This window comes from Apodemus sylvaticus, chromosome 10 (genome assembly GCF_947179515.1).
Source record: "Apodemus sylvaticus chromosome 10, mApoSyl1.1, whole genome shotgun sequence".
Taxonomy (NCBI): Eukaryota; Metazoa; Chordata; class Mammalia; order Rodentia; family Muridae; genus Apodemus; species Apodemus sylvaticus.
In genome coordinates this window covers 108,818,991-108,844,955 of record NC_067481.1, presented here as the reverse complement: position 1 = coordinate 108,844,955, position 25,965 = coordinate 108,818,991, and the positions used below count along the sequence as shown (strand labels likewise).

Here is a 25,965-nt window from a genome sequence, read left to right as displayed (position 1 = left end):
GACAAACAGCCATATCCCAGAGAATATGGTGTTTCTGGTGAACATAGGTGGTTCAATAAGCATACAGATCTTTTGAGCATATAATTTAGGAGGGATCTTTATTAACTGTGACCCAGTATTCACCACACTTGGAGTTTTATACGTGTAGCAAAGGTTAGTCCCGCCTTTTGTTCTTCTCCTACCTGGTTAGAGATACAGAAAGACAGTGGCTAAAAGCCAGGCTCAAAGTGATGCTGGCTTCATGTTGTAGCTCTGTCACAGAATGGTTAGTGCCCCATGGGTAAGCTGTCCCGCCCCCCCCCCTTAGCCTGAAAATGACATCACTGCCTCATAGAGTTGATCTGAGGATGAGATGCCGTGTATGGAAAAACAGGTCCAGTTGGGCTTGATGGCTCATGCTTGTATAATCCTAGCACTCAGAAGTGGAGGCAGGAAGATTGTGAATTTGAGACCAGCCTAAGTTATGTAGTAAGTGAAATCCTGTCAAATAAATAAATAAATAAATAAATAAATAAATAAATCTTAGTTCAGGCCCCAGTATATAGTAAGTGTTGCATAAATCCAAGCAGTGTTTTAAGGGATGTCTGTAGATCACAGACATGTTCTTGCTCATAGCTTGTATCTTGGCTTGGCACCCTTGAGAAGTCCTGGTAACACCTTGAGCAGGTCACACCCTCCCCATTTCACAGTTGAGACAAAACTGCTGGGCTAGAGAAGTTAGGCAGGCTGCTGTGAAAGGAGAAGGACTTCCGGGTACCAGGACACCTCTTGTTCCCTCACATAGTACTGTCACAGGCAAACCCTCTGTCTCCTGCCTAAGTGTCAATCACTGTTTCTTTTCCCTTAGAGCCAAGAGGGAACAGGAGGTGACAGTTCTGAAGAAGGCCCTGGATGAGGAGACGCGGTCCCATGAGGCCCAAGTCCAGGAGATGAGGCAGAAGCACACACAGGCAGTGGAGGAACTCACAGAGCAGCTGGAGCAGTTCAAAAGGGTGCGTGCTCAGGAGACATCCCAGAAGCCATGTCATGATGGCAAACCTCACTCACTCTTGTCTAGAACTTTGGAATTTGAAATGCTCCAAAAAAACTAGAACTTTCTGTGTTTTACAAGTAAAAATTCCTACCGCAGCCTTCATGAGATGGGTCATCGTTGGAATACAAGCATACCAAGTTAATTGATAAACTGATCTTCAGGTCATGCAGACAGTGTCTATGAAAAGTAGGCAAAGCATGTTCAGTCTGAGTCCCGTGGTCCCATTCCCCAAGATGCTTCTTTACATACAGATATAATATACATTTATCCAATAACTCAAAAAGCTGTGAGAGCCATGATTCTCACATTTAGAGAAACTGTGTAGCCTAGTTTTACATATATATATATATATATATATATATATATATATATATATAGTGTGTAGGGGGGTGATCTGGAACCAGGTGGTTTGCCTGGGCTCCAGGAGCCACATGATTTTCTCCTCTTCTATCCTCCTCACTAGCTCAAGTCCATCTCTTTTTCCTGTTTTTACCTAAACACTCTTTTTCCTTAAGTGACTCATATATATATACACTCCGGAGCTGGTTAGGTAAAATAACTTGATTACAGAAATATTGGGGCAAATTAGACAATGAATGTGAAAGATAAGAGGAAGTGATGGTAACAAGACCAAAGGGAGCTGGGCTGCCACACGAGCGGCAGCCACCACCTAGATCTGTCTGGTTTCTGTCTGGGGGAAGGGAAAAGTTCTGTCTCCAGGTCTTTAGCTTGTTCTTTGAAAGTCAGAAGTATTGAAATATGTAAGCATACCACACGTGCTTGCATGTGTGCATGCACATGCGCGCGCACACACACACACACACACACACACACACACACACTTAACTTTAGACAGAATCTCATTCTATAGCCTAGGTTGTCTTGGAACTCATAGTAATCCTCCTGCTTCAGCTGGGATGTTGGAATTGCAGACATAAGCCACCATGGCCTGCCTTCCTATTTTTCTCTTTCTCTTGTTTCTTTCTCTCTCTCCCTCTCTTTCTTCCTTTCTCTTTCTTCTTTGAGACATGATTTCACTAGTTAACTCAAACCTCACATTCAAGATTCTACTACTGAGTCCTGGGATTAGAGGTGTATGCCACCACTCCTGGCTAAATTCACCAACTTTAAGTGTACCTTTCAGTGCATTTTGACAAATGTGGCCATCTAAGCAGAATGCCACAGTCTCACAAGATAGAACATGGAGTTGTTTTTAAAAAGATCTGGGAATTTAGAATTTTCCTGGGAAATGTTCTAAAATGTGGTAGCCTATGCAGAACAGGCCTCAGGGACATGGGTACGTTTTGATTTGATTCCTGTAGTTAGGAAACTAGAATTTCAAGAGTTCTGAAGAAGTTCTGTGCACCCCTCTTCCCTTCCCTTGGACTGGGAGTGGAGCAGGGAAAGGAAGAGACAATCTCACCTCCCTCTGCTTCTCTTGACAGGCCAAGGCAAACCTGGACAAAAGCAAGCAGACACTGGAGAAGGAGAACGCAGACCTGGCTGGGGAGCTGCGTGTCCTGGGCCAGGCAAAGCAGGAGGTAGAACACAAGAAGAAGAAGCTGGAGGTGCAGCTGCAGGAGCTGCAGTCCAAGTGCAGTGATGGAGAACGTGCCCGGACTGAGCTCACTGACAAGGTCCACAAGCTACAGGTGAGGGCAGGCAGCGTGACCTCTCTGCTCAGCCTCCCGAAAGCCGCTTCCCGAGATGCACCCTTGTATTCCCCTGTGGGAATTCTTCTTGTCAAAACCTCATGCATACATTTCATGAACATGTATTGAGCACCTCCCTCATACCAGACACTGTGGGGTGGGAGGGATGGTCACAAACACAGAGAGAAAACCTGGAAGGAGATGTACATAATATAGTAAGAGCAAATACAGGGCAGCCTGGAGTGCAGGTGTGGTGTAGGCTGGGGTCAGGAGAGGCTGCCCTTAGGAGGCCTAACACCCAGATGCATATGTATACAGAAGGTATAGTGTATGCAAAGGCCTGTGGTAAATGGAAAAAGTAGACGTAGTCAAGGGCCAGCAGTGCTGACAAGTTGGAAGAAGACATGGTATAGAACAGGACCAGAGAGGGAAGCCGTGGCCAGACTGCAAAGGGCCTGATGCCCCAGTTAGATGTCTGTGGGTGTTTACTCCCAAGTAGCAGAGGAAACTGAAGCTGATGAATGATGGGGGCTGATTATCTTTGGTTTTAGCTTCAAAGACACATTTGGCCTGAGTTTCCATTCCCAAAGAATGGTCCCAAATTTGATGAATATTTCCTGTGCTCACAAGGTAGAATGAGGGAGTAGGGAAACACCACAGTTGTCATTCCCTACAGTTGAGAACAGGGGTTTGTGACTCTAATATGCAGTGACACTTAAGGTCTCATTATAAACGAGATCAGTAAGGTGAGGGCTGCAGCTATGCATCCTAGACACACCTGGGTAGAGCCTCCAGGGATAGTGTAGGATTCAGAGATGCAGGAAGGGGCTCTGCTCTGGGCCATGAAGTCATGAAAAGACAGTGAGCAGGAGTAAGAGCAGGACCTGCCTACAGCCATGGGCCCTCCTGTTTCCTCTCCAGTGGTAAGGAGTCACTTTCAGTACTGGAACTCTCAGATCTGAAGCTCATCTCTGCCAGCCTTGGTAGGGATTTGGAATCCAATAAGGTGGATCCTAACTGCACCCAGTCAATACAGTGGAAGGTTTAGGACAGAGTGTAGGGCCAGCATTCCCAGCTTGTAGATGATGGGTTCCTGAAGGGTCTGCAGTTGCCCTTTGCCTCCTGTGTATTTTCTATCACTGGGTACCACAGGTCCTATCCCACAAAGGTGTGTGATGTATTCTGAGAGGAAAGGGCTTCTCTTGCTGATCTATGATATGAGTTTCATCTCACCAGTCTCATTCCCCACCCCCAGAATGAAGTGGAGAGTGTCACAGGCATGCTCAATGAGGCAGAGGGCAAGGCCATCAAACTGGCCAAAGATGTGGCTTCCCTTGGATCCCAGCTTCAAGACACCCAAGTGAGTATCGTACTGCACCATCTGGGAGACCTTGGGGGCACCCCTGGGACCACTATGTGTGCTCTCTTTTGTAGGAGCTGCTTCAAGAAGAAACCCGGCAGAAGCTCAATGTGTCCACCAAGCTGCGTCAGTTGGAAGATGAGAGGAACAGCCTGCAGGACCAGCTGGATGAGGAGATGGAGGCTAAGCAAAACCTGGAGCGCCACGTCTCCACCCTGAACATTCAGGTGTGGCAGCATGCTGAGGCCTGCAGTGGGTCCACTGTGACTCCTCTTTTCTCCGGGGTCCCCCATGGGTCTCCTCTGGGCCTATGTGGTTCATTTGTTCAGTAGCTCCCTCTGCTGTTAAATTTCCTCAATGAGGAGGAAGACAGTTCACTTCTCAGCTTCCCACTCTTGGCCATTCCAGCTCTCGGACTCTAAGAAGAAGCTGCAGGACTTTGCAAGCACCATCGAGATCATGGAGGAGGGGAAGAAGAGGTTGCAGAAAGAGATGGAGGGCCTCGGCCAGCAGTATGAGGAGAAGGCTGCCGCCTATGACAAACTGGAGAAAACCAAGAACAGGCTTCAGCAGGAGCTGGATGACTTAGTTGTGGACTTGGACAACCAGCGGCAACTGGTATCCAATCTGGAAAAGAAGCAGAAGAAATTCGATCAGGTAGGGATGAAAGTTTACTGCCTTTCACACAGGGTGAAGTCAGTTCTGTGCCACACTGGAGAGGTGCTGGGAATCTGAGTCTCATCTGGACCTTGCTGGACGCTCTGGAAGGCTGTCTTGTCTCATCTTAGGTGACCATGACATATGAGGGCTGCTATGTCAGTGCATGAACATATCAGAATGCTTAACATTGAGATTTTTCTAGATACAAGCACTGTGAAACCTGTTGACAGACGTAGCGTCAAGGCTGGTACAAGCTCTAATAAAGTGCGGGTCATTTGCCCCCACTCACTGGATACTCTGGTGCACTGCCGGGTGTTATAAGTAACCCTAAGCTTCATTTTATTCAGAGCACATTATTTAATTTCTGTTTTTTTTTTAAATAGGGTCTCCTGTTGACCAGGTGGGCCTTGAACTCACTGTGTAGCTATAGTTGGCTTTGAACTTCTGAACTTGTAATCCTCCTGCCTCCACCTTTGGAATGCTAGGTTACAGTTAGGGTTAGAGGGTTAGGGTTAGAGGATGAGGGTTAGGGTTAGGGAATGCCGGTGTACCTTGTCAGTTTTGTGTAATACTGGAGACTGGACCTAGGGTGGGCAAACACTCTACCAACTGAGGCCCAGGCCCTTCCCTCAAAAATGTATCCTTGGTAATACCACTTTCCCCAATGCAGTCGCTACCAGACACAATCATTTACATTATGCTACATGCCTGTTGCCCTACTTTGGTGGGGGGCAGTGGGAAGAGGTCTTACTATGTAACTCTATCTGGTCTAGAATTCATAGTATAGGTCAGGCTGGCCTCAAACTTACAGAGATCTGCCTGCCTCCAGCTCCTGAGTGCTGCGTTAAAGGTGTATAAAGATGAATCACAGTAACCCAACATATTTCATTTTGGGGGTGGATTTCAAAGCAAATTAAAGACATCTATGCCCTTTTCTCTGAACATTTAACATTGCATATTAAAAGATACTCAGGCTGGTGAGAGATAGCTTACTGCCAAAATCTTGCTGCCAAGATTCATGACCTAATTCCAGCTCCTAAAACCTATTTGGTGGAAGGAGAGACCAGACTTCCACAATTTGTCTTCTGGTCATCCTGTAGCACATGCATATGGACACACATGTAAATAAATAAGACTTGTATTTAAAAAATTAGTTTTGCAGCCAGGCATGGTAGCACAGGCCTGAAATTCTGAATCTCAGGAAGATGAGGCAGGAAAATTATGAGTTTAAAACTAGGCTGCATAGCAAGACTTTGCCTTAAAACACTAATATTAAGTATTATTTTCAGGCTGGAGAGGTGGCTCAGCTGTTAAGAGCACTGACTGCTCTTCCAAAAGTCCTGTGTTCAAATCCTAGCAGCCACATGATCTGTAAAGCGATCTGACGCCCTCTTCTGGTGTGTCTGAAGACAGCTACAGTGTACTTATTTATAATAATAAATACATCTTTGGGCTGAGTGAGTGGAGTTGATTGGAGCGAAAAGAGGTCCTAAATTCAATCCCCAGCAACCACATAAAGGCTCACGACCATCTGTATAGCTACAGTGTATAAATAAATAAATATATGTAATAAATAAATAAATCTTTTTTTAAAAGTATTATCATTTTATCTTTGAGGTAAATCTACATATGCTGTGATGAATACATTTTTCAAATGTGCAGTCACACTGTTCTGATAAACGTTCCTGTTATGACCCAAATCCCTAAATACTATCTCTAATATAGACTAGCCATATTTATTAAACATGATTTTATTTACACACGATATAGAGCTATTCTGTGAGCCCAGATGCTAGAGATTCGGGGACTGCTGCCCCCAACAGGCCTCCTGGAACAGGGCATGCCAGTTCCCCCCTTTCTCAGCAGCCATTCCCCTCTGGACTGCCCTTTGCCCCCCTGGTCTCATTTTCCACTAGAGGGCCAGAAGTGAGTTCCACTGCCTTCCTGTGGATATTCTGTGGGATTTGGTACCACCTGTGCTATTAGGAGGTCCCTGGTGCTCATTTGTCTGCTGAATTTTGCAAGTCTAGGTTTAGGTGCCACAGTCTGTAACACACTGCTCTCTTCTCCATCAGATGAGAATTGTGTTAAGATGGAACAGCTGTCTTTGACTTTTACCCAAGTGTGCACATAACCATGTACCTTTAGTATGGTGCATGGGGTAACTTTGTAAGAAATACACTTGTGGCCGTCCCACTGCCACAAAGCTCAATGCCACACAGTCCTCTGTAGCAGGAGGTGCTATCCCAACGGGTGGTGAGGAAGTGAAGTATCCTAACTGACTTCCAGGGTGTCTAAATTGCTTGTACTTCCATTAGGCACATTCCGCGTGACCAGGTCGTCTTCGCATCTGGAGTTTGGTGAGCCTCAGGTGTGCTGGGGATGCCTCTGAGCCCTGTGGTTTTTTTTTTTTTTTTTCAGCTGTTAGCTGAGGAGAAGAACATCTCCTCCAAGTATGCAGATGAGAGAGACCGAGCTGAAGCAGAGGCCAGGGAAAAAGAAACGAAGGCTTTGTCTCTAGCCCGGGCCCTGGAGGAAGCCCTAGAAGCCAAAGAAGAGCTGGAGAGGACCAGTAAGATGCTCAAGGCTGAGATGGAAGACCTGGTCAGCTCCAAGGATGACGTGGGCAAGAATGTAAGTGGTTCTGCATCTCACCAACTGCTGTCTCAGCAAGGTACATGAGGCTGGTGTGGGCAGGAGAGGCCAGGGGACAGCAGCTGGGACTGAGCCGTCAGGGGCCGGGTCAGACCCTGGAGGCCAAGGCCACTGCTCTGGCCTCATGAGCCTCTATTCCATGAGGGTAAAGCCTCCCTTGAGGAAAGGCCCTGCTCACTCTGCTTACCAGGTACATGAACTAGAGAAGTCCAAGCGTGCCTTGGAGACCCAGATGGAAGAGATGAAAACCCAGCTGGAGGAGCTGGAGGATGAACTTCAGGCCACTGAGGATGCCAAGCTGCGGCTGGAGGTCAACATGCAGGCCCTCAAGGGCCAGTTTGAACGTGATCTCCAGGCTCGGGATGAGCAGAATGAGGAGAAGAGGCGGCAGCTACAGCGGCAGGTGAGCCTGCTCCCACCTGTGACTGGCAATATCCCCATCCTCCACTCCCACCTGCTGCCAAGATTCACAACCTAAATTCAGCTCTTAAAACCTACTTGCTGGAAACTGTGGGCATCCCATCCCCCGTCCCAGCAACGCACACCGGGTTATGCTGAGTCTCTGGGAGCTCAGGGCTCTGAGGGCCATCCTTGTAGCTTGTATCCCTCTTCCTGGCTCAGCTGCATGAGTATGAGACGGAACTGGAAGATGAACGGAAGCAGAGGGCTCTGGCAGCAGCGGCTAAGAAGAAGCTGGAAGGGGACCTGAAAGACCTGGAGCTCCAGGCTGACTCGGCCATTAAGGGGAGGGAGGAGGCTATCAAGCAGCTTCGCAAACTGCAGGTTGGTAATACCGTGTTGAGGGAGGAGGGAGCGCAGGGGTGGGGAGGAGTTGCCCACCCAGTGCAGCCTGGTGCTGGAGTGGAGACATCAGGAAGCAACCTGCATCAGAGGTGTAGGTTAGCAGCTGACTCTGTGCCATGATTTAGCTACAGGTGGTTGGTTTTCTGAGTGAGACACTGTTGCTGGGTTCTTGTTCAGTCCCTTCAGTTCACATGGAGTATTCTGGAGACCTGGGGCCCAGCCAAGTACCAGGGATTCACCAAGATAAACTGGAAACTGCAAGGGGTTGGCATGCAGAGGTAAGTCTCTCTGTGCAGAGCCAGGTGAGTAACGTGGTCCTTGCTTGTCCTATTGACTCATGCAGGCTCAGATGAAGGACTTCCAAAGGGAGCTGGATGATGCCCGTGCCTCTAGGGATGAGATCTTCGCCACCTCAAAAGAGAATGAGAAGAAAGCCAAGAGCCTGGAGGCAGACCTCATGCAACTCCAGGAGGTATAGGCTTGCCCTGCTGGCAAAAGCCACTGGCAGTGCTGTGGTGGGACCCTCAGGCCTAGGCGCCCAGATTTCCTTCCCTCCTGTCAGCTTCTTTCTGAATGAGTGGACCTCCCTCACACAAAGAACAAAAGGAGCCTCCCTGAGCTCAGAGGGGGTGCTGCACTTCAGCTGTGCAGGAGCCCCCTAGCTAGAGCCTCTTTTCTGCTTCAGGACCTGGCAGCAGCTGAGAGAGCTCGCAAGCAAGCTGACCTGGAGAAGGAGGAGCTGGCTGAGGAGCTGGCTAGCAGCTTGTCAGGAAGGTAAAGATATAGAAGAGGCAACTAGACTTGGGGTGAGAGAACAGTCAGCCGGAGTGTGCCCTGGAATCCCCTCTTCAATGATAGCAAACCCAGTGCTCACTGAGCTCTGGCAGGACAGACCCATGCTGGGAAAAGCATTGACCTCAGGGTTCACCCCCCCCCCCCCTACTGATTTGGAAATGTGGCGCTTCATTCTGTGTGAGTAGTGGCAGGGCCAAAGAGAGCCAGAGGAGATTGTTTCCACCCCATCTGGCTTGGGTGATGCTGGTCTATGAGGGTCCCAGCTCACCTCTTCCCAGCAGGATGCCATGCTGTGGCTCAAATGTTCAACAGATGTTTAAAGGAAAAAGCTTATTTTAGCTCATGGTTTCAGAGGATTCAGCCCGAGGCTTTGCTGATCCTGGACTCGGGCTAGTACATCATGGTGATGGGTGCACATTGAAGAGGCTGTTCACTTCACGGTAGACAGAAAACGGTGTGAATTAAGAAATGGGTGGAGACCCCAAGGATATAAGCCCTGTCTCTCCGTGATGAGCTTCTTCCAGCTAGCCTTCATTTACTGCCTTTCACCATCCAGGAATCCTATCACGTTCTGAAGCCACCAAGGAATGGATCCCTGTATTAGGTCAGAGCCTCAGAATCTAGTCCTTCAGCAGAGCCCACCAGTGGGTAACCAGGCCCCATTGCATGAGCTTGGTATAGGTGACTTTGGATGACTCTAGTCTCACTTGAGCTTGTTTTCCCAGTTGGAGAATGAGGGCCACCCGAGACAACACCTTTCCAGGGCCTAAGACTGGGTAAGGCCCACGGGTCCCCAAAGCAGTTTCGTTCCCTCCAGGAATACACTGCAGGATGAGAAGCGCCGCCTGGAGGCAAGGATTGCCCAGCTGGAGGAGGAGCTGGAGGAGGAGCAGGGCAACATGGAGGCCATGAGTGACAGGGTGCGCAAGGCCACACTGCAGGTAGGACATACTGAGGTTAGGGTGAGGGAAAAGGGAGGGAACACCTACTCAAGCCATTTAAGTTAACACAGAGGGCTCAGGAAGTAGCCTGGCCCTACCCTTTTAGCTCTGGATACTTGCTTCTGCCCTTTGCAGGGCACCTGTATTGGGCACACAACCAGTGGACTCAAAATAGGCACCTGAGGGCTACAGTGAGGCGCGGCCACTTGGCTCTGTTCCCCACACTGGAGGGGCAGGGTGCCTATGTTTCCTGAAACAGGATATAGGTGTAGCCCAGCACTGGCACTGGCTAAATAGCAGGCACCACAGGTATGCTTTGTGTTAGCTCCAGGGATTGAGGAGAAAGAGAGGAGACCTGAGAATAAGGCATGGGGTCCTTCTTCCTCCTTGTCTGTGTGTGTCATGCCTGTTTCTGCCTGAGGTCTTCGGAAAACTCTAAACAGACCTGCAGGATCTTCTGTTAGCCGGCATCATCTTGCTTGCTCCACTCATGGCCATGGTGAATGGCTCTGGTGTTCTCCCTCACTGCTCTTTGCCCAGTCCTGGGAGTCCTTGGTGCTGCCATTAAGTGGAAGCATCCTGAGTGTCTCTGTGCTGGGTGCCGGGAACCATCCTATAGCCCCTTGGGGTCTGGGCTAGGGAGCATGGGCGAAACAGAACAGGTTTCTGGCTCAGTCTAGGTGACACAGGAGGCTTCTGAGCTGAGCCTGGAGATGACAAAGAATGAGTAGAGAAAGAGAGGGGTAGAAAAATAGAGAACTCTGGCCTTAGGAAACAGTGGCGGGAGACTTGTTCTGATACTCACCCAGCTGTAGTCCCTCTGCTTCATGCGTTCCTCCTCCCCAGGCTGAGCAGCTGAGCAATGAACTGGCCACAGAGCGCAGCGCAGCTCAGAAGAATGAGAGTGCACGGCAACAGCTGGAGCGCCAGAACAAGGAACTGAGAAGCAAGTTGCAGGAGGTAGAAGGTGCTGTCAAAGCCAAGCTCAAGTCCACCATTGCATCACTGGAGGCCAAGATTGCACAGCTGGAAGAGCAGGTTGAACAGGAGGCCAGGTATGGGGACCCCAGAGTTCCTTCTTTCTGGAGGCCAGGAAGGAACACTTGGGGAATCACCCTAAGAGCCTAGAGTGTGACAGTAGAGTGTGTGACTATGGCCACAGGGCAAGGATGTACTGAGCCTGCGTCTGGCTGAGAACAACCCCTAAAAATGTTAATGGTTGTTAGAATGGTGATTGTCCTTTGGACGTGAGCCAGCCTTCGTGGGAGCCCCCGCAGGCTTTTCTTAACCTGTCCCCCCACCCCCCCCACCCCTGTCACTGGGGACTAAAGGCCCATCACCAGGCCACGGGCACAAGAAGGTTCTCCTGCTTGATAGTGGGTCACAGCATCTTTGCAACCTAGTGTTTTAAAGATTCTGTGCTACTTATACCACCTTTCCAGATGATTCACACTCTTGTGAGGTTTTTAAACTTACCTGCAGGTACATAGAATGATCATTTGTATCACCTCAAAAAAAAAAAAAAAAACAGAAATAACAATAAAAACCCACGACTCTCTGTCCTTTCTTTCCCGTCATCCCCAGCTTCAACCATCCACTTTGTCACCAGGCAGTGGCGTGTGCTGAATGTCTCAGTTACTTTTCTCATTGCTGTGACAGACTACCAGATGGAAGCAACTTAAGATAGGGAGGATTTATTTTGGCTCACAGTTTCCAGTCCATCATGTGGGAAAGGCAGAGTGGAGGAGCTGGGTTTGGGGTCAGCACCTGTCGCTGCTGCTGCTTCTCACATCTTGATGGACCAGGCATCAGAGAGTTTGGGTGAACCACCTTTAAGTCCGTCTTCCACTGACCCATCCTGCCAGCTAGGCCACAACACAAAGGTTCTACAACTGTGCCAACTTTCCTTTTTTCTACATCTGGCTGATTCTTGGGATGGCTGTTGGATCGAAGCTGGGACGCCATGTCTTAGTTAACATGCTGATTATAAGAATGCCATTTCACTTGGAAACCACCTCTCTTTCCTCTCCATGACAGAGAAAAGCAGGCAGCTACCAAGTCACTGAAGCAAAAGGACAAGAAGCTAAAGGAAGTCCTGCTGCAGGTGGAGGATGAGCGCAAGATGGCGGAGCAGTACAAGGAGCAGGTAGGCGCAGCTGGCGCCTCTTTCTGGCTGTCCTGGTCTCATCACGACCCTTACCCTGACCTTTGCTGACACATTGTCCTGTCCTTGGCAGGCAGAGAAAGGAAACACCAAGGTCAAGCAGCTCAAAAGACAGCTGGAAGAGGCAGAAGAGGAGTCCCAACGTATCAATGCCAACCGCAGGAAACTGCAGCGGGAGCTAGATGAAGCCACTGAGAGCAATGAGGCTATGGGCCGTGAGGTGAATGCCCTCAAGAGCAAACTCAGGTGAGGAGCCAAGATAGCTGGAAGGGCCTCAGCCCTGGAGTGTCTGCCCTGAGCCCATGCATGAGCTCCCCTGCATCCCAGTACCCAACAATACCTTTAACATCCCCATTCCCTGTGATTCTCTGAACATTTTTATTAGTCCAGCATTGGAGCAGGCAGAGAGCTGAGCAGGGCATGGCCTCTGAGAAACTCATCTCTTATCCTTTAACCCACATGTCCCCCTCCCTCCTGTGTGGAGGAGGCGGAGAAAGAGTCCATCTCTTGAAGTTTGCTGTTCATTGCAGGATAGATGACTACCAACCCTTTCTTTTTTATGATTTATTTATTTATTATATGTAAGTACACTGTAGCTGTCTTTAGACACTTCAGAAGAGGGAGTCAGATCTCCTTACAGATGGTTGTGAGCCACCATGTGGTTGCTGGGATTTGAACTCAGGACCTTTGGAAGAGCAGTCAGTGCTGTTGAACCATCTCTCCAGCCCCCCAACCCTTTCTTTTTATCCTTCTCTGAACCTTCTATTTCAGGTTCTCACATTGCTGTGTCAGGTAGGGTTGGTCTGGGCTGTGCATGTCAGGTGTTTAGCAGGCCCATCTACCCAGTATTGTGAGAACTACAAATGTCTCTAGAAGTTGCCAGGTGGCCCCTCATGAAGATACCCTGCTCACACTATTGTGGGGACTAGGTTTGGTCCTCCCACTCAGGGATGCCTCCCTCTCTGAACCCTGTCATTCTGACCTTCCAGCCTCTCTTCACTCCACTGTTTTCTGATTTCCATATCCCGTGAGACTTGCTTTCTGTCCCTTGATCTTGCTATACTCTGGAATATGATGAGAGACTCTAGATTCAACTGTACTGTGGGTATCCCAGACAGTTGGAGCTACCTGTCTAGCTCTGTGGTGTTTGCTCCCTTCACATTTCCTTCCCCAGCAGCCCCAAGTTCCTTTCCATGGTCAACCTTCACCTGCCCCTGTACACCTCCTCAGCAACCCGAAGGCCTCTCTTGCTTTCCTGCCTTCCTTTGGCGGGTACTCAGTCTGGCCTTCTGCACAGCTGAGACACAAATAAGCCAGACGATACTCCCCAATTTCTGCTTCATTCTGAGCGTGCTGACAACCACTGAAAGTGCCCCAGTAAGTGATCTCTCATCTCCATCTCACTCCCCACTGATGTCCTCACTTCTGTTTTAACTGGAAAGCAGAAATGATCATGAAATTCACACCAGCTTCCTCCTGCATCTGCCCTGACATCTGTGCTAAGCTGTGTGGAAGAGTCATGGCCTCGTTAAACCTGGCCCTTGCCTGCTTTGCGCCCAACATATGCATTGCCTGGGCTTTGCCTCACTCTCCTTCAGTTATTCCATTGAGAAACTCTAGCCCTGCTCCTCTGCCACTCCTGTCCACACACAATGTTTGGGGAGCATCAATCACACTTCTTTAGGCCACACCATGGTCTATAATAGCCTTTGGTAGAATGACCATCAGAGGACCTTTTGTTGGATACACACTTTCTCTGGGCCTCACAGAGCCCACTCATCTGACTGCCCATCTTTCTCTGTCAAAAACCCACCATGCTCTGGACTGCCCAGGCAAACCCACCATGCACTAGACTGCCCAGGCTCCATCTTGGTCCCTTTTTCATCTTTGTACTAAGAAAGTGATTCGTCTTGAAAGGAGCCTCCAATCCCTCAAGATGACAGTGTGTGGTTGGGTCCTACCCGATAGGCTAGAAACCATTCTTCTTAATTTCTCCAGTCTAGCAGGAATACAAGAGCTGTTCCAGCACCGAGGGCTCAGTGCACAAGACCCGTTTCCACAATGACCTGAAGAATGTTCTAGTGGGGCTGGTGCCCTCTGCCCCGAGTGTGGCTGGAGGACAGTCGCCTCAGCTGTCTGAGGTCTCTCTTCTCTCTTAGGCTTAATGGCTTTTTGAGATTGTATTGACTGTGTCTGTGGGTTCTACCCAAAATACTTGACCTGAGGTAGTGCAGGCCAAGAGAGAACCAAACCCTTTTGAGGTGCCAGTATGTACTGTGTTCTCTGAGCCTCGGTCCACAGAGACGTGAACTCACACACTAGAGTTGTGTGAGGCTGGCTAAACCCTACCAACAAGCAAGAAATCAATGTGCAAGTTTCCGTGCTACTGGCCAGGTAAATGGCCTTGTATGTGCCACAAACATTTGTCATGTTGCCTATCACCTCCCACAGCTGCCACCAAAGGTAACAGAGACCAGAACTAGGGCAGTGGCTCACTTGGTTAAAGGGCTTATTTTTGAGCACAAAGACCCAAATTTAATCCTGTAAACAAGCTGGGCATGGTGGCACAGTTTTGTACCCCTAATGCTGGGGTGGCAGAAACAGGAGAATTCCTGGGACTTCTGGCTAGCTAGCCTAGTTCTATTAGTGAACTCTAGGTCAGTGAGACCCTGTCTGAAAAAATGTTCATGAAGACAACACCCACACACAGCACACACATACCTGCAACATGCATTCTGGTCTAACGCGGATCTTTCAGACTATTTTTTTTCAGATGCCTTTACCTTTATTCAATGCTGGAACTTCTAAGTGTTTCTCAAGTGAATCGGGAGGACAGACGTTTAAACGGTGCCTGGCCTTATCTAAAGCACCAGCTTCTCCAGGCTGGCTCTCTGGTTTACGTTTGACTGAGAAGTACCTTTTATTACTCGATCAAAGCTAGTGCCCTTAATGTAGTTAACCAGCTCCTTCCCAAGTGTGGATGGTAACCTCTGGGGACTCTCTCTGTTTCAGAGGGCCCCCTCCACAGGAAACTTCGCAGTGAGCCACCAGGTACCTTGTGCCTACAGCTCGTATGTCACACTGTCCCTTATATCTCTATGGCCAGCACCCCCTCCTTGTCCCCATCTCCGTGCCCTACACCCCTCCTTGTCCCCATCCCTGTGCCCTTCACCCCCTCCTTGTCCCCATCCCTGTGCCCTACACCCCTCCTTGTCCCCATCCCTGTGCCCTGCACCCCCTTCTTGTCCCCATCTCTCTGTGCCCAGCACCCCTTCCCTGTGTCTTCTCCTTTCCAAGTCCTTGCAAATTTCTGTGAGACCCCCTCCCCCCCAAATCTAAAGGCAGATCTAGTTCAGAGCTGGGAATGTAAGCAGACCTCGTCTCTTGAGTCATTGTCTTTTTCTCTGGCATTTTGTCAAACATGGCTTTTGGCAAAACACTTTGATCACATCTCCATGAGATTTTAAAATACTGCATGTTGGGGTTTTTGTTGTTATTTTGGTTTGGTTTGTTGTTTTGAGACAGTGTCTCGTGTAGCTAAGATTGGCTTTGAGCTACAAATCTTCCTGTTTCTGCCTCTTAAGTGCCGCAATGACAGGTGTGAGCTGCTATACTCTTAAGTGATGCTGAGGCTGGAGTCCAGGGCTTCATGCATGGTAAACAAGCACTTTACCAATTGCGCTTTGGCTGAGGTTATTCTGACCTGCATGCTGAGCACTCTGACCCTGTCAGGACTCTCACTGGTGTTGTAAGATTGATGCCTCACTGAGTACATATGGTATCGTCCTCTTTGCACCCACCCCTGAAGAATGGACATGGTTTCTAACTGACTGGCCTGGGTCATGAATCCAGAATATAATAAGCCCAGGGCCACAGCGACTACAGCCCAGAAACCCATCTGCTCCTGGTTAAGCTTGTCCTGTGTCCCTACTGCAGCACAGATGCCAGGGCTTCAGACAGCTTGAACTTGGGCTCATTGCTTACTGTATTTTCAGTACCTGAGGGTGGGAATTGGACACTACCTGTAGAAACTTTTTTTGAAGGCCTCACAGACTTGCACATGTCCAAAGATAGGAGAATGAGCTCAAAGCACATGGGGCCCCTGTCAAAGGGATTCTGCTTCTCCAGGATTGTAAGCGCCTTTATCTACCCCCTCCTCAGCCTCCACTTATGGCTCAATGAAGTACCCAGAACCTCATGCTGAGCTCAAGGACATTCTTGCTTATATCCACCTGTTCTTTGTAGAATTTCAACTTTGTTCTTGCTGTCAATTACTTAAAATGAACTGAGGTCTTGCAGAGAGCATCCCCAAGGATACAAGGGGGATCAGAGGAGACTCCCAGGTATCAGGAAACAAGGTCTGATCTCCAATGGAGGTCTGGCACCTAGAATAAACTCAGAGTCTTTGGAAAGATCTACAATTCTCCAGAATGAGACTCTGGGGATTTTAAAACAAATCTTTGTTGGGGCCCCAACCTTTTGTCTTGGATTTAGAACTGCTTTCTCCAATAGAAATCCCTGAGCTGGAACATGCCACTGTGGTCTCTTGATGAGTAGAGTATGACTTATTTCTGAGATCAAGGGATAAACTGTTTGAATCAACAAATATAGATTGTTCCAAAAAGCAAAAAGTATCTAGAGCCTCGATGTAGACTTAGACACTCTTTCTAGCCCCAGGACACCACCCATTGAATTCAGAAGCCAATGTGCCACCATGAGGGAAGGGGCACTGACTGTCACCCCTCTATACTACAGTCCAGGCCCCTTCACCCTCTCAAGGGAAGAAGCCCTTCTGAAATGGCCCTCTGAAGCCCGCCCCAGTGTCTTATTTTGGGAGTGGCTACAACTTTAAGTATTTATTCTTGATTGCTACATCCTGAGAAAACCTCAAAATGTTTGCACAGGGAGTTCCCCTACCTGCTGATTACCTGCTGTGTATTGCCTGTCTGATGTATTCCTTTGGGATAAAGAATGGGTGAGTGGGTGGGCACTCATGGCTTCTTCCTCCAGCCTCCATATGGCCAGCAAGTTGCTTTGTTACCCAATGTTGGTTTTCTTAACTGTACTAAAATGTGTTATGCCACCTGTATTCAAATTCAGGTCAAACAGGGCTGTGCTGACCTAACAAGATCACATATTAGGTCACTGAAAATCCACATAACCTTCTGTGAAATAGCAAAAGCTATCTGCAAGGAAACTGACCTTTCCCCCTTTCTGTCCACTTTCCTTTCTCACTCAAGGCTGTACTCAATATATCTAGCCCTTCCAGTAAGATCAGGTGGGCTTGGATAGCCAGGATGAGACATGCAGACACTGAAGACAGCAGTGAAGATTCAGGGCTGTCCTGCCCACTAGAACAAAAATGTACCTCAGATCAATAATCTTTCAACTATTCATTTGAACATCTACTTTGTGTTCTGCATCATGTGATCATGGTGAAGAAAATACATTCAAGTTAGATACCATCTCTTCCCCCATGGTGGAGAGATGGTGTCTAACTCAGGGCAGGAAGCTCCACACCAGCAGAGGGTGCTGTGTCACCCTTCAACTAAGGCTTGTCCTCTGAGAAACTCTCCCTCTCCACTTTGAAAACCTACAAGCATGCCTTTTTTATGCCCATGGACAGAAATTATAGATAAAACAGTACTAGGCCTGCACACGACCTTCCACCTGATGACACCAGGCCTGTGTGCTACCCTACATCTGCATTGACCCTTTTCTCTTCCCAACCCAAGGCAGACCAGAATCCTATTTGATTATTTTAAAACCAATAACCCCATGCCAACTGAATACGTAGAACCATCCAGACTTTTAAGACTGGCTGGGACTCACCCTGAATTTGTTTGTGACTCATTTGTGTTGAGTATGTGTTTGATATCACCCTTGATAAAAACCTCTTCCAATCACTGTTAGATAAAGACACGTGTATTTTCTGTTTCAAACTCATAGGAGAGGAAACGAGGCTTCATTTGTTCCTTCCAGAAGGGCTGGGGGCCGTAGAGTTATTGAAAACACAGATGGATCTGAAGAAGAGATGGACGCTCGGGACTCAGACTTCAATGGAACCAAAGCCAGTGAATAAATTCGGGATTGGACACTATGTCAGGGAAAACAAAACACTAAATGACAACAGAGCCCAGCAGACTGCTTAGCATTTGTCTCCTTTCGTTCTCAAGTTGCAGACATCACACCACCCCTCACCAGGAGTCAACCACAGCCCTGCACAAAGGGTGTGATTTAAGTTTTTAAATGGGCTATCAGAGAAAATCCAAAAAAGAGATGCAGGTCGGGAGCCACAGTCACCAGCAAGTTTGTTTACTTGAAATGAGGAAGTTACAGGAATACGTGCCACAGCTCCCCCCACCCCCACACACCCACTCCCAACCATTCCCTGACCTGCCTGACCTTCCGGTTTGGAGGAAAGCCCATTTGAAAATTCCCTTCCCTTTCCTGCCTGCCACACCTCAGACACAGTTCACCAAGACCAAGTGACTTTTTTAGTCATCTGAATTAAAAAAGAAACACTGCTCCCAGGGCCGAGCGAGCAGAGCGGTTACACTCTTATTTTCACCCACGGACACTTTCACTAATAAAAGGTTATACGTCACAAGAATGGAGTTGCCTCTTCTGTCCAGCGGTTGTCTTCAGCCCTCTCATTTAATCCTCTCAGGGATCCTACCACAAGTAAGTGTACATGAAGCCCAAATGAATTCAGTGTTTAGAACTGGGCTCTGTCTCCAAGATGCACAAAGATTACATCCCCAAAACACAAAGTATTTGGGGACCCAAGCCTTTCTAGGGCAGCACATTCAACCAATATTTTAAGTACAAAGCTTCTTTGACCTCCATGCCCAGCAGGGGGCCCAGTAGAACCTCTATAAAGGCGGGCGTGTAGTGCTTAGGGCTGCTGCTCACTTCCTACACGCAGGTCGTCAGGCCTGCGTCTGTCCAGGGACTCATAGTTCGCTGTACTCTGACCTCTCCTTGAGTGTTGTGGCATATATTCATGCACAAATGAACTTAAATATTTCAGATCTGTAGACCACATCTGCCTCTATAACACATTCATCTTCAAACAGAATGTGCAAAACAGTTAACAACAACAACAAAAAAACAAATAGCAAAAAACACTTAGGCCCATGTCTACTATACTCCTTGGGCTTGGAAGGCTGAGGCAGGGCTGACCATAACTCTGAGACAATCTCATCCTACCTCCAATAACCATTTAAGAAAGTGTTCTTAGCATGAAGACCCTACAGAAGCAGGCCAGGGCCCTTTAATTCTCCAACTATAGTGCTTAAGGGAGACATGCTTGGCAAAAGTTCTAGCCATGCAAACTTTCCTAAAGCCCAATTCTGCAGATTAAAAAAAAAAAAGATAGGAAATCCTGAACTGCCAATCCTCCTGCCTGCCAAATGCTGATGCATAGCTGGAATGACATACAAACAATTCCTAGCATCACTGCTGAAAAGCTGACTTCGATAGACATTTTTAAAAATCAGGTTTCAGTGTGCAAGGTGCCTGCTTTGCAAGTATGAGGCTCTCAGCTCAGATCCACAGAACCCACACAAAAGCTGGGCACTGCGGCACACTTCTGTAACCCCACCCTGGAGGATTCTTGGAGCTGGTTATCCAGCCTAACCTAATGGGTGGACACAGGCTTACTAAGAGGCTCTACCTTAAAAATAAGGTGGAAAGCGGTAAGAAAGTCAGCACCCGCATAAAGGCAAAGGGAGGGAGGAGATGAGGATCGTGGGATGGGGGCCTTGTGGAGGGGTAACCGGGAAGTAGGATGTCATTTGAGATGTAAACATGGAATAAAAAAGGGGGACACTAAATATGAACCTCTGCGCACACATATACAGACTTATTTACCTACACACATACAATTGAGGGAGATATCAGATGTTGACCTTTGATTCCCACACATGTACACATGTGTCTCCAAATCCACACAAACAACTACATATTCCATGCACAAAACACCTTTTTGTCCTATTATTTTATTACTTGGTTAAACAAAAAACAAACTTTAAAGCCCCGTGCAGACACGGAAGGACAGACACACATCTATTGCGCAGGCATTTCTTTTAATTTTATTTTATTTCTTATAAAAAATAAAGTCCATCTTTTCCCAGGTTATTATGTCTAAGGGGAACAAATAGCCAAACAGCTTAAAACCACCTTGTGAATGTCAGTAGCACACAGAAAGTTCTAGGTCTGACTCTAGGCCAGTTTTACCAATCAACTAAAAAATAAGTTAGTAGCCAGTGAAGGGGGTCGCGCTCTGGTGTTAGTGTGCTTTTCTCATTGTGGACTGTGCTTGAGGCAGCACCACACCCCAGAGATGAGCAGGCATTGCAGGGCCTGTGCTGATCTTTCCACAGCCCGAGGAAGCGTCTGGCGGTGATCTCCATCTCAAGCTTTAGTCAGCCGGGCTGCTCTATGGTGTCTGGAAGAAGCCCTGCTGGCTGGATGAAGTTCTGTTCTTAGGGATGGTGTAACAGAGGCCAGTGTAACGCAAGCTGTCCAGGGTCTTGATGCACACGCCACCCCAACATCAGGGCAGGGGACTCAAGAAAGACAGGAGTCAGGGTTTCTCTATAGAGGATGGCCTCCCACTGACCTAAGAAGAGGCAATGTTGTCAAAGGTACATGTCCGTCGTTTTATAAAGCCTTTGTCTGTGTAATCTCCCAGTCCTAGATACAATTGACTCATGCTGTGAAAGCACCAGGAGAATGTTCCAGAAGACAGCTTCAGCTGGAAGTAGGCTGCAGAGAGCTCCTGAGCTGGGTTTTAGTCCTGCTCTGAAGATTATACATATTCAAAACACCTCTGGAGGCCATTAAAATTCTAGGTAGCCAATGACGTCATACTTTAGAGCTGCCTTTTGGGGGGGGGGGACAGCTCATTTCAATGACACACTGCTAGGGGCTGGGCCACATTATAGAGATGACGTCAAGTCCACCGCCCACAGCCCTAGTCAGCTTAGGTGCACAGCACAACGTGACTGCTGGTGATGCTGGCTCTTATTTCTCAAACTACCTTGAAAATAAATCGACTGAAGCCAACTATACAGTAGGGAAGACAGGTGAGAGTGCAGTTCCCACTGGTCCTAAAGCAAAAGCGTGACCACACCGTGGGTCGAAGGCAGTGCTGGTGATGCTGGCTCTGAGGCTGGCTTCCCAAACTCCAAGCGCTTTCCTGACCTTCAGACAGAGCAAACCATATTTAGCAGATGAGACAGCAGCATCCCAGCGGCTAGCATAGGCCCCAAGGTTCTAAGAGTGAATGTCAAGAGCGGGAACAAGCCGCAGGGGTCTCAATTTTCTCTCCTGTGGAATGAAGAAAACAAGACTGGCCATCTGGTTTCCTAATTCCCAAGGCTGCAGAAAAAGCTGCCAATCTCAGAAGATCCTACAGAAGCACCTACTTCTCGGTCACTTCACTTGGTTGGGAATCACTGGGGGCTGAATGCAGGGACTCAGCAACAGCCCAGCCTCTTGAATTAAAAAACAAAACAAAAAAACAAAAAACGAAAAACCCCCAACTTTTTCTAGGCAGAAGAGATGGCTCAGCAGGTAAAGATGCTTGTAGCTTAGCCTACAATCCCAGAATCCACACAGTAGAAGGAAAGAACTGACTTTTGCAAGTTGTCCTCTGACCTTCACATGTACACTATGGAAAACACACTTGTGTACCTGTGCACACATATCCAATAAATATAATTGAAAAAAATTTATTTTAAATAAAAAATTTGACTCAGCATGGTGGTATATATGCCTTTAATCCCAGCATATAAGGGGCAGAGGCAGGCAATATACCCCAGGCTCTTCAAGTCCCCTGCCTACATAGTGAGGCCTGGTCTCAAAAATAAATAGATATATCTAAAGATTTGTGTTTAAAGGTCCAGAAGCTAAATGTGCACCGTGGATCAGTCCATTTCCCTCCTGTGTTTGCCTCACACTTATCACATGGACATGGCCTGGGGCCCAGGGCAATGCAGACTCCTTTCAGTGAACTCCTAGATCTAGAGGCAGCTGTCGGCCTCTGTTTTTGAGAATCTGATCTGGCTGGACTGATTCTTGAAGGGTGCACAGATTTAAAACTAAGGGCCTGGAGATAGATCAGTTGGCAAAAGTACTTGCCCACATCATCAGGACCTGAGTCTGATCCCCAATACCCATGTAAAAAGCCAGACATGATGGCTCATACTTTTGATCTCAGCACTGAAGGGAGGCAGAGGCACGTGGATCCCTGGGGCTTAGTAGCATACTTGGTGAGCTCCATGCCAGCGAGACTCTGCTGACGTCACTTAAAGCTGACCTTGAGCCTCCACACAGGTAAGCATGTAGTGTATCCCAACTCACAAATGTTCTCAGGAAGTGCAAGTCCCAAACAAGGGATTTGGACAGGGCCTCCTCACAGCACAAATCACATTGCATACACAGCTCTCTACTTGTCTACCTGCACAAATTCAGATATCATCTAATTTGCCCTCAAGTGAGGGGCTTATTCAAAGCCAGCCTGGGCTACTGAGGGAGTCTCTGTCTCATGAAAAGAAAGTAGAGGGTAAGGTTTGCTGAAATAATCCTACAGCCTTAAAACAAAAGACTAGGTCAGGTTGACGCTACTGTCTGATCTAGAGCAGCCTGGTATGTCTTAACAGAGAGTATCGAAGGTACTGACCCTTTATCGCCCACACTGGTGCTGCCTGGCCTTCTGTCAACACCATCTCTGTTTCTGGCTCCTCGCCCTGAGGCTGGCCCGCTTGTCCGGCTTGGGGACTGGTCATACATGAAGTTCCTGCATGATGCTAGTTTGGACTCCAGGGCCTGAGAAGAAAATGACTTTCATCAGTCAAGTTATAGAAAAAGGGCTGGAGAAGTAGTCAGCTTGGAGGACATTTGCCAAGTGTGCATGAAGTCCAGGGTTTGATCCCCAGTGGCACATAAACTAGGCACAGCATACCTATAACCTCAATACTTGGAAGATAGAGACGGGAGGGTTGGAAGTTAAAAGTTATCTTCAGCTACATAGCAAATTTGAGACTAGCCTGGGCTATGTGACCCTGTTCCTATCATTCCCTTCCTCACCCCTCAAAGGGAGAAAAAAAATCCAGGATCACAAAAGTACGAGAGCCACTGCATATAGTGGCTCACACCTTTGATCTCAGCACTCCAGAGGTAGGGGGAAGAAGGGCTCTGAGAGTGCAAGGCCAGCCTGGTCAACACAGTGAGCTCTGTGAGCTCCAGGAAAGTCAGGGTTACACAGAGAGAAACCATCTTAAAAAAAAAAAAAAACCAAACCAACAACAACAAACAAAAAACCACTACCACCACCAGCACCAGCACCACCACCAGCACCAGCACCACCACCACCACCAGCGCAATCACCGCAATCACCACCAGCACCACCACCACCACCACCACCACCACCAGCAGCGCAATCATCACCAGCACCAGCACCACCACCATCACCAGCAACACCACCACAAGCACCAGCACCAACACCACCAGCACCACCACCACCACCACTACCAGCAACAAAACAAACAAAACAAAACCAAATAAAGCATGGGGGCCACAGAGAAAACAATCTAAACTGTGGTTCCAAATTTTCTTAAAGGTGCCCAGTGGAACTCAATGCATCTACAAGTACTGAAGTTACCCATCTAAAATATCCAGAAGAGTCCCAGAAATTTTACTCTACCTAGTGAAATATGAGCTAGGCATGGTAGTACAAACCTGTAATCCCAGCACTCAAAGGACCAAAGAAGGAGAATTACTGTACATTCCTGACCAGCTTAGAGTATATAGCAAGACCGTGTGTCAAACAAACAACAACAAAAAAACAGAACAAGAACTACCCTCAGCAAATACTAATGATAATAATAACTTCTGGAATTATTTCCTTTGTTTACCTCATTAAACCAGAAGAGAGGTTCAAACAAGGCCTTGGACTTTGAGTAAATAAACCTAAATATCCACAAACCTACAGACCTGTGCACGCAAGCAGACTCTGAGTGTGTGTGTGTGTGTGTGTGTGTGTGTGTTCTTTTTCTGCCTCAGGACAGCCTGGCCTGATGGTAAATGGCCTTTCATTTCTAAAACTGAAAGTGCAAATACAAAGAATTTTGTATCCTGTAGACCCTTCTGGTAATTAACATAAAGCAGAAAGGCCAAGGCCTTTGCTCTCCATTCTTAAGATGTTCTACTAGAGAGAGACAGGGAGGAGAGGACTAACTCATTTTTAAATGGCCCTGGGATTTTTTTTCAATTAAGAAATAACAGCTAGGGCATGGTAGTCTACAACTATCATCTCAGAATCTGAGAGACTGTGAGGCATGAGGGTTGCTGCCCAAGTAAGGAAGGCCTGGGCTATATAGGATGAGGCCCAATTCTGAAAGACAGACACAAACATAGACACCACCCTATTATCCAAAATTACTTGGAGGAAAAATGACAGATGTCTGAAAGGAAAAGGGGATCTGGATTCTGAACACATGGCCCCCTACAACAAAACTCCCATCCAGTGAGCGGAAGATGCTAAGAGGCATAGATGAACGATACACATTGAAAATTTAGGAGGAGCCGGGCAGTGATGGCGCACGCCTGAAATCCCTGCACTTGGGAGGCTGAGGCAGGCGGATTTCTGAGTTCGAGGCCAGTCTGGTCTACAGAGTGAGTTCCAGGACAGCCAGGGCTATACAGAGAAACCCTGTCTCCAAAAAACAAAACAAAACAAAACAAAGAAAATTTAGGAGGTCTCTATGAAAGTGAAGAGAGAGGCCATGTCTAGACAAACCTTCAGACAAAACACCCTACAAAGGCCCAGACTTACCCCAACTTTCCGAAGCAGGTCCCCAACGATGTTTAGGGCTGATATCCTGGCTGCAGGTGTGAGTGGGGTCCCACTACTGGAGCTGTCCAGACCTGAATGTGCAAGAAGCAGCATGGGTCACAGGATCCTTTGGTCTGTGTTCTAATGTCACTACACTCAAACTATGGGGGTGGGGATGATACCTTCCCTTTGATTCTGATTACCATCTTATTTCATTAAGGAATTAATTGGGCAACATGCCAAGAAACTACCAGACAGTCTATTTTTTTGAATCCTTGGTAAGATTATTTTAAACAGCTATTTTTTTTTAAAAAAAAAAACAGGTTAATCTTTTTAAACCAAGCCAAGGTACATCTAAGAATTTCATATACCTTGTTAACATAAACTGTGATCAGGAGAAATATATACATAGTGGGAAAAAAAGCCACATTTGGGGGAGGAAGAGACAGGGTCCCTCTCTGTCTGCTGGGCTTACAGTGGCAGTCTTTGCTGAGTATTAGTTAGGATTATAGTCTGGCATCACCACAGGCAGCTAAGCAAGCCACAAGAACAGCATCTCTCACAGCCAGTGATGACTCAGTGGGTAGGAGGTACTCCCTGTCAAACCTAACTTGCACATGACAACCACCCCCACAACAGAGATGGTACAACTATAGGCCTCACTAAGACCAGCTGAGCCTGAGACATGAACTCATCTAAGCCTAAAATGTGGTAGCTTGATATGAATGACCCCAAAGGCTCATATTTGAATGTTTGGCATCAGAGAGTGGAACTGTTTGAAAGGATTTTAAGGATTAGGAGGTGTGGTTTATTGGAGTAGGTGTAGTCATGATGGAGGAAGTGTGTCACTGGGGGGTTGACTTTGAGGTTTCAAAAGCCCATGCTAGGCCCAGTATCTGTCTCTATTTGAGGCCAGGATGTAGCTCTCAGCCACTTCTTGAGCACCATGCCTGCAGCGCCAGGTTCTTTGTCATGATGATAATAGCATTTGTACTCTAAGCAAGTCTCCAGTCAAGTGCTTTCTTATGTGAGAGTTGCTCGGTCATACTGTATTTTT

At 47.7% G+C, this 25,965-nt stretch overlaps 2 protein-coding genes across 9 annotated transcripts in view; one reads left to right on the top strand and one right to left on the bottom strand.

Moving 5' to 3' along the window:
* Myh11 (myosin heavy chain 11) overlaps nt 1-18,677 on the top strand; it is a 91,027-nt gene extending 72,350 nt beyond the window's left edge. For 2 of the 5 annotated variants that reach the window (XM_052197182.1, XM_052197181.1), the window contains 16 exons: nt 848-992; nt 2,479-2,685; nt 3,941-4,045; nt 4,120-4,272; nt 4,454-4,702; nt 7,127-7,339; nt 7,551-7,763; nt 7,982-8,143; nt 8,508-8,636; nt 8,850-8,938; nt 9,777-9,900; nt 10,747-10,955; nt 11,938-12,046; nt 12,138-12,310; nt 15,077-15,115; nt 18,014-18,112. In XM_052197182.1, the coding sequence (XP_052053142.1) occupies nt 848-992; nt 2,479-2,685; nt 3,941-4,045; nt 4,120-4,272; nt 4,454-4,702; nt 7,127-7,339; nt 7,551-7,763; nt 7,982-8,143; nt 8,508-8,636; nt 8,850-8,938; nt 9,777-9,900; nt 10,747-10,955; nt 11,938-12,046; nt 12,138-12,310; nt 15,077-15,107 (2,311 nt within the window). In that variant the 3' untranslated portion in view covers nt 15,108-15,115; nt 18,014-18,112. Of the gene's footprint in view, nt 1-847; nt 993-2,478; nt 2,686-3,940; nt 4,046-4,119; nt 4,273-4,453; nt 4,703-7,126; nt 7,340-7,550; nt 7,764-7,981; nt 8,144-8,507; nt 8,637-8,849; nt 8,939-9,776; nt 9,901-10,746; nt 10,956-11,937; nt 12,047-12,137; nt 12,315-15,076; nt 15,116-18,013 lie in introns of those variants that run through there. The other 3 variants (XM_052197179.1, XM_052197180.1, XM_052197183.1) reach the window with 2 other exon arrangements.
* The window catches only part of Nde1 (nudE neurodevelopment protein 1), a 46,134-nt gene continuing 24,743 nt past the window's right edge, over nt 4,575-25,965 (bottom strand). The window contains exons 7-9 of one of the 4 annotated variants that reach the window (XM_052197184.1): nt 24,909-25,000; nt 22,755-22,900; nt 20,136-21,274 (exon numbers count right to left, since the gene is read on the bottom strand). In XM_052197184.1, coding sequence (XP_052053144.1) covers nt 21,181-21,274; nt 22,755-22,900; nt 24,909-25,000 — 332 coding nt within the window. In that variant the 3' untranslated portion in view covers nt 20,136-21,180. Of the gene's footprint in view, nt 4,673-20,135; nt 21,401-22,754; nt 22,901-24,908; nt 25,001-25,965 lie in introns of those variants that run through there. The other 3 variants (XM_052197185.1, XM_052197186.1, XM_052197187.1) reach the window with 3 other exon arrangements.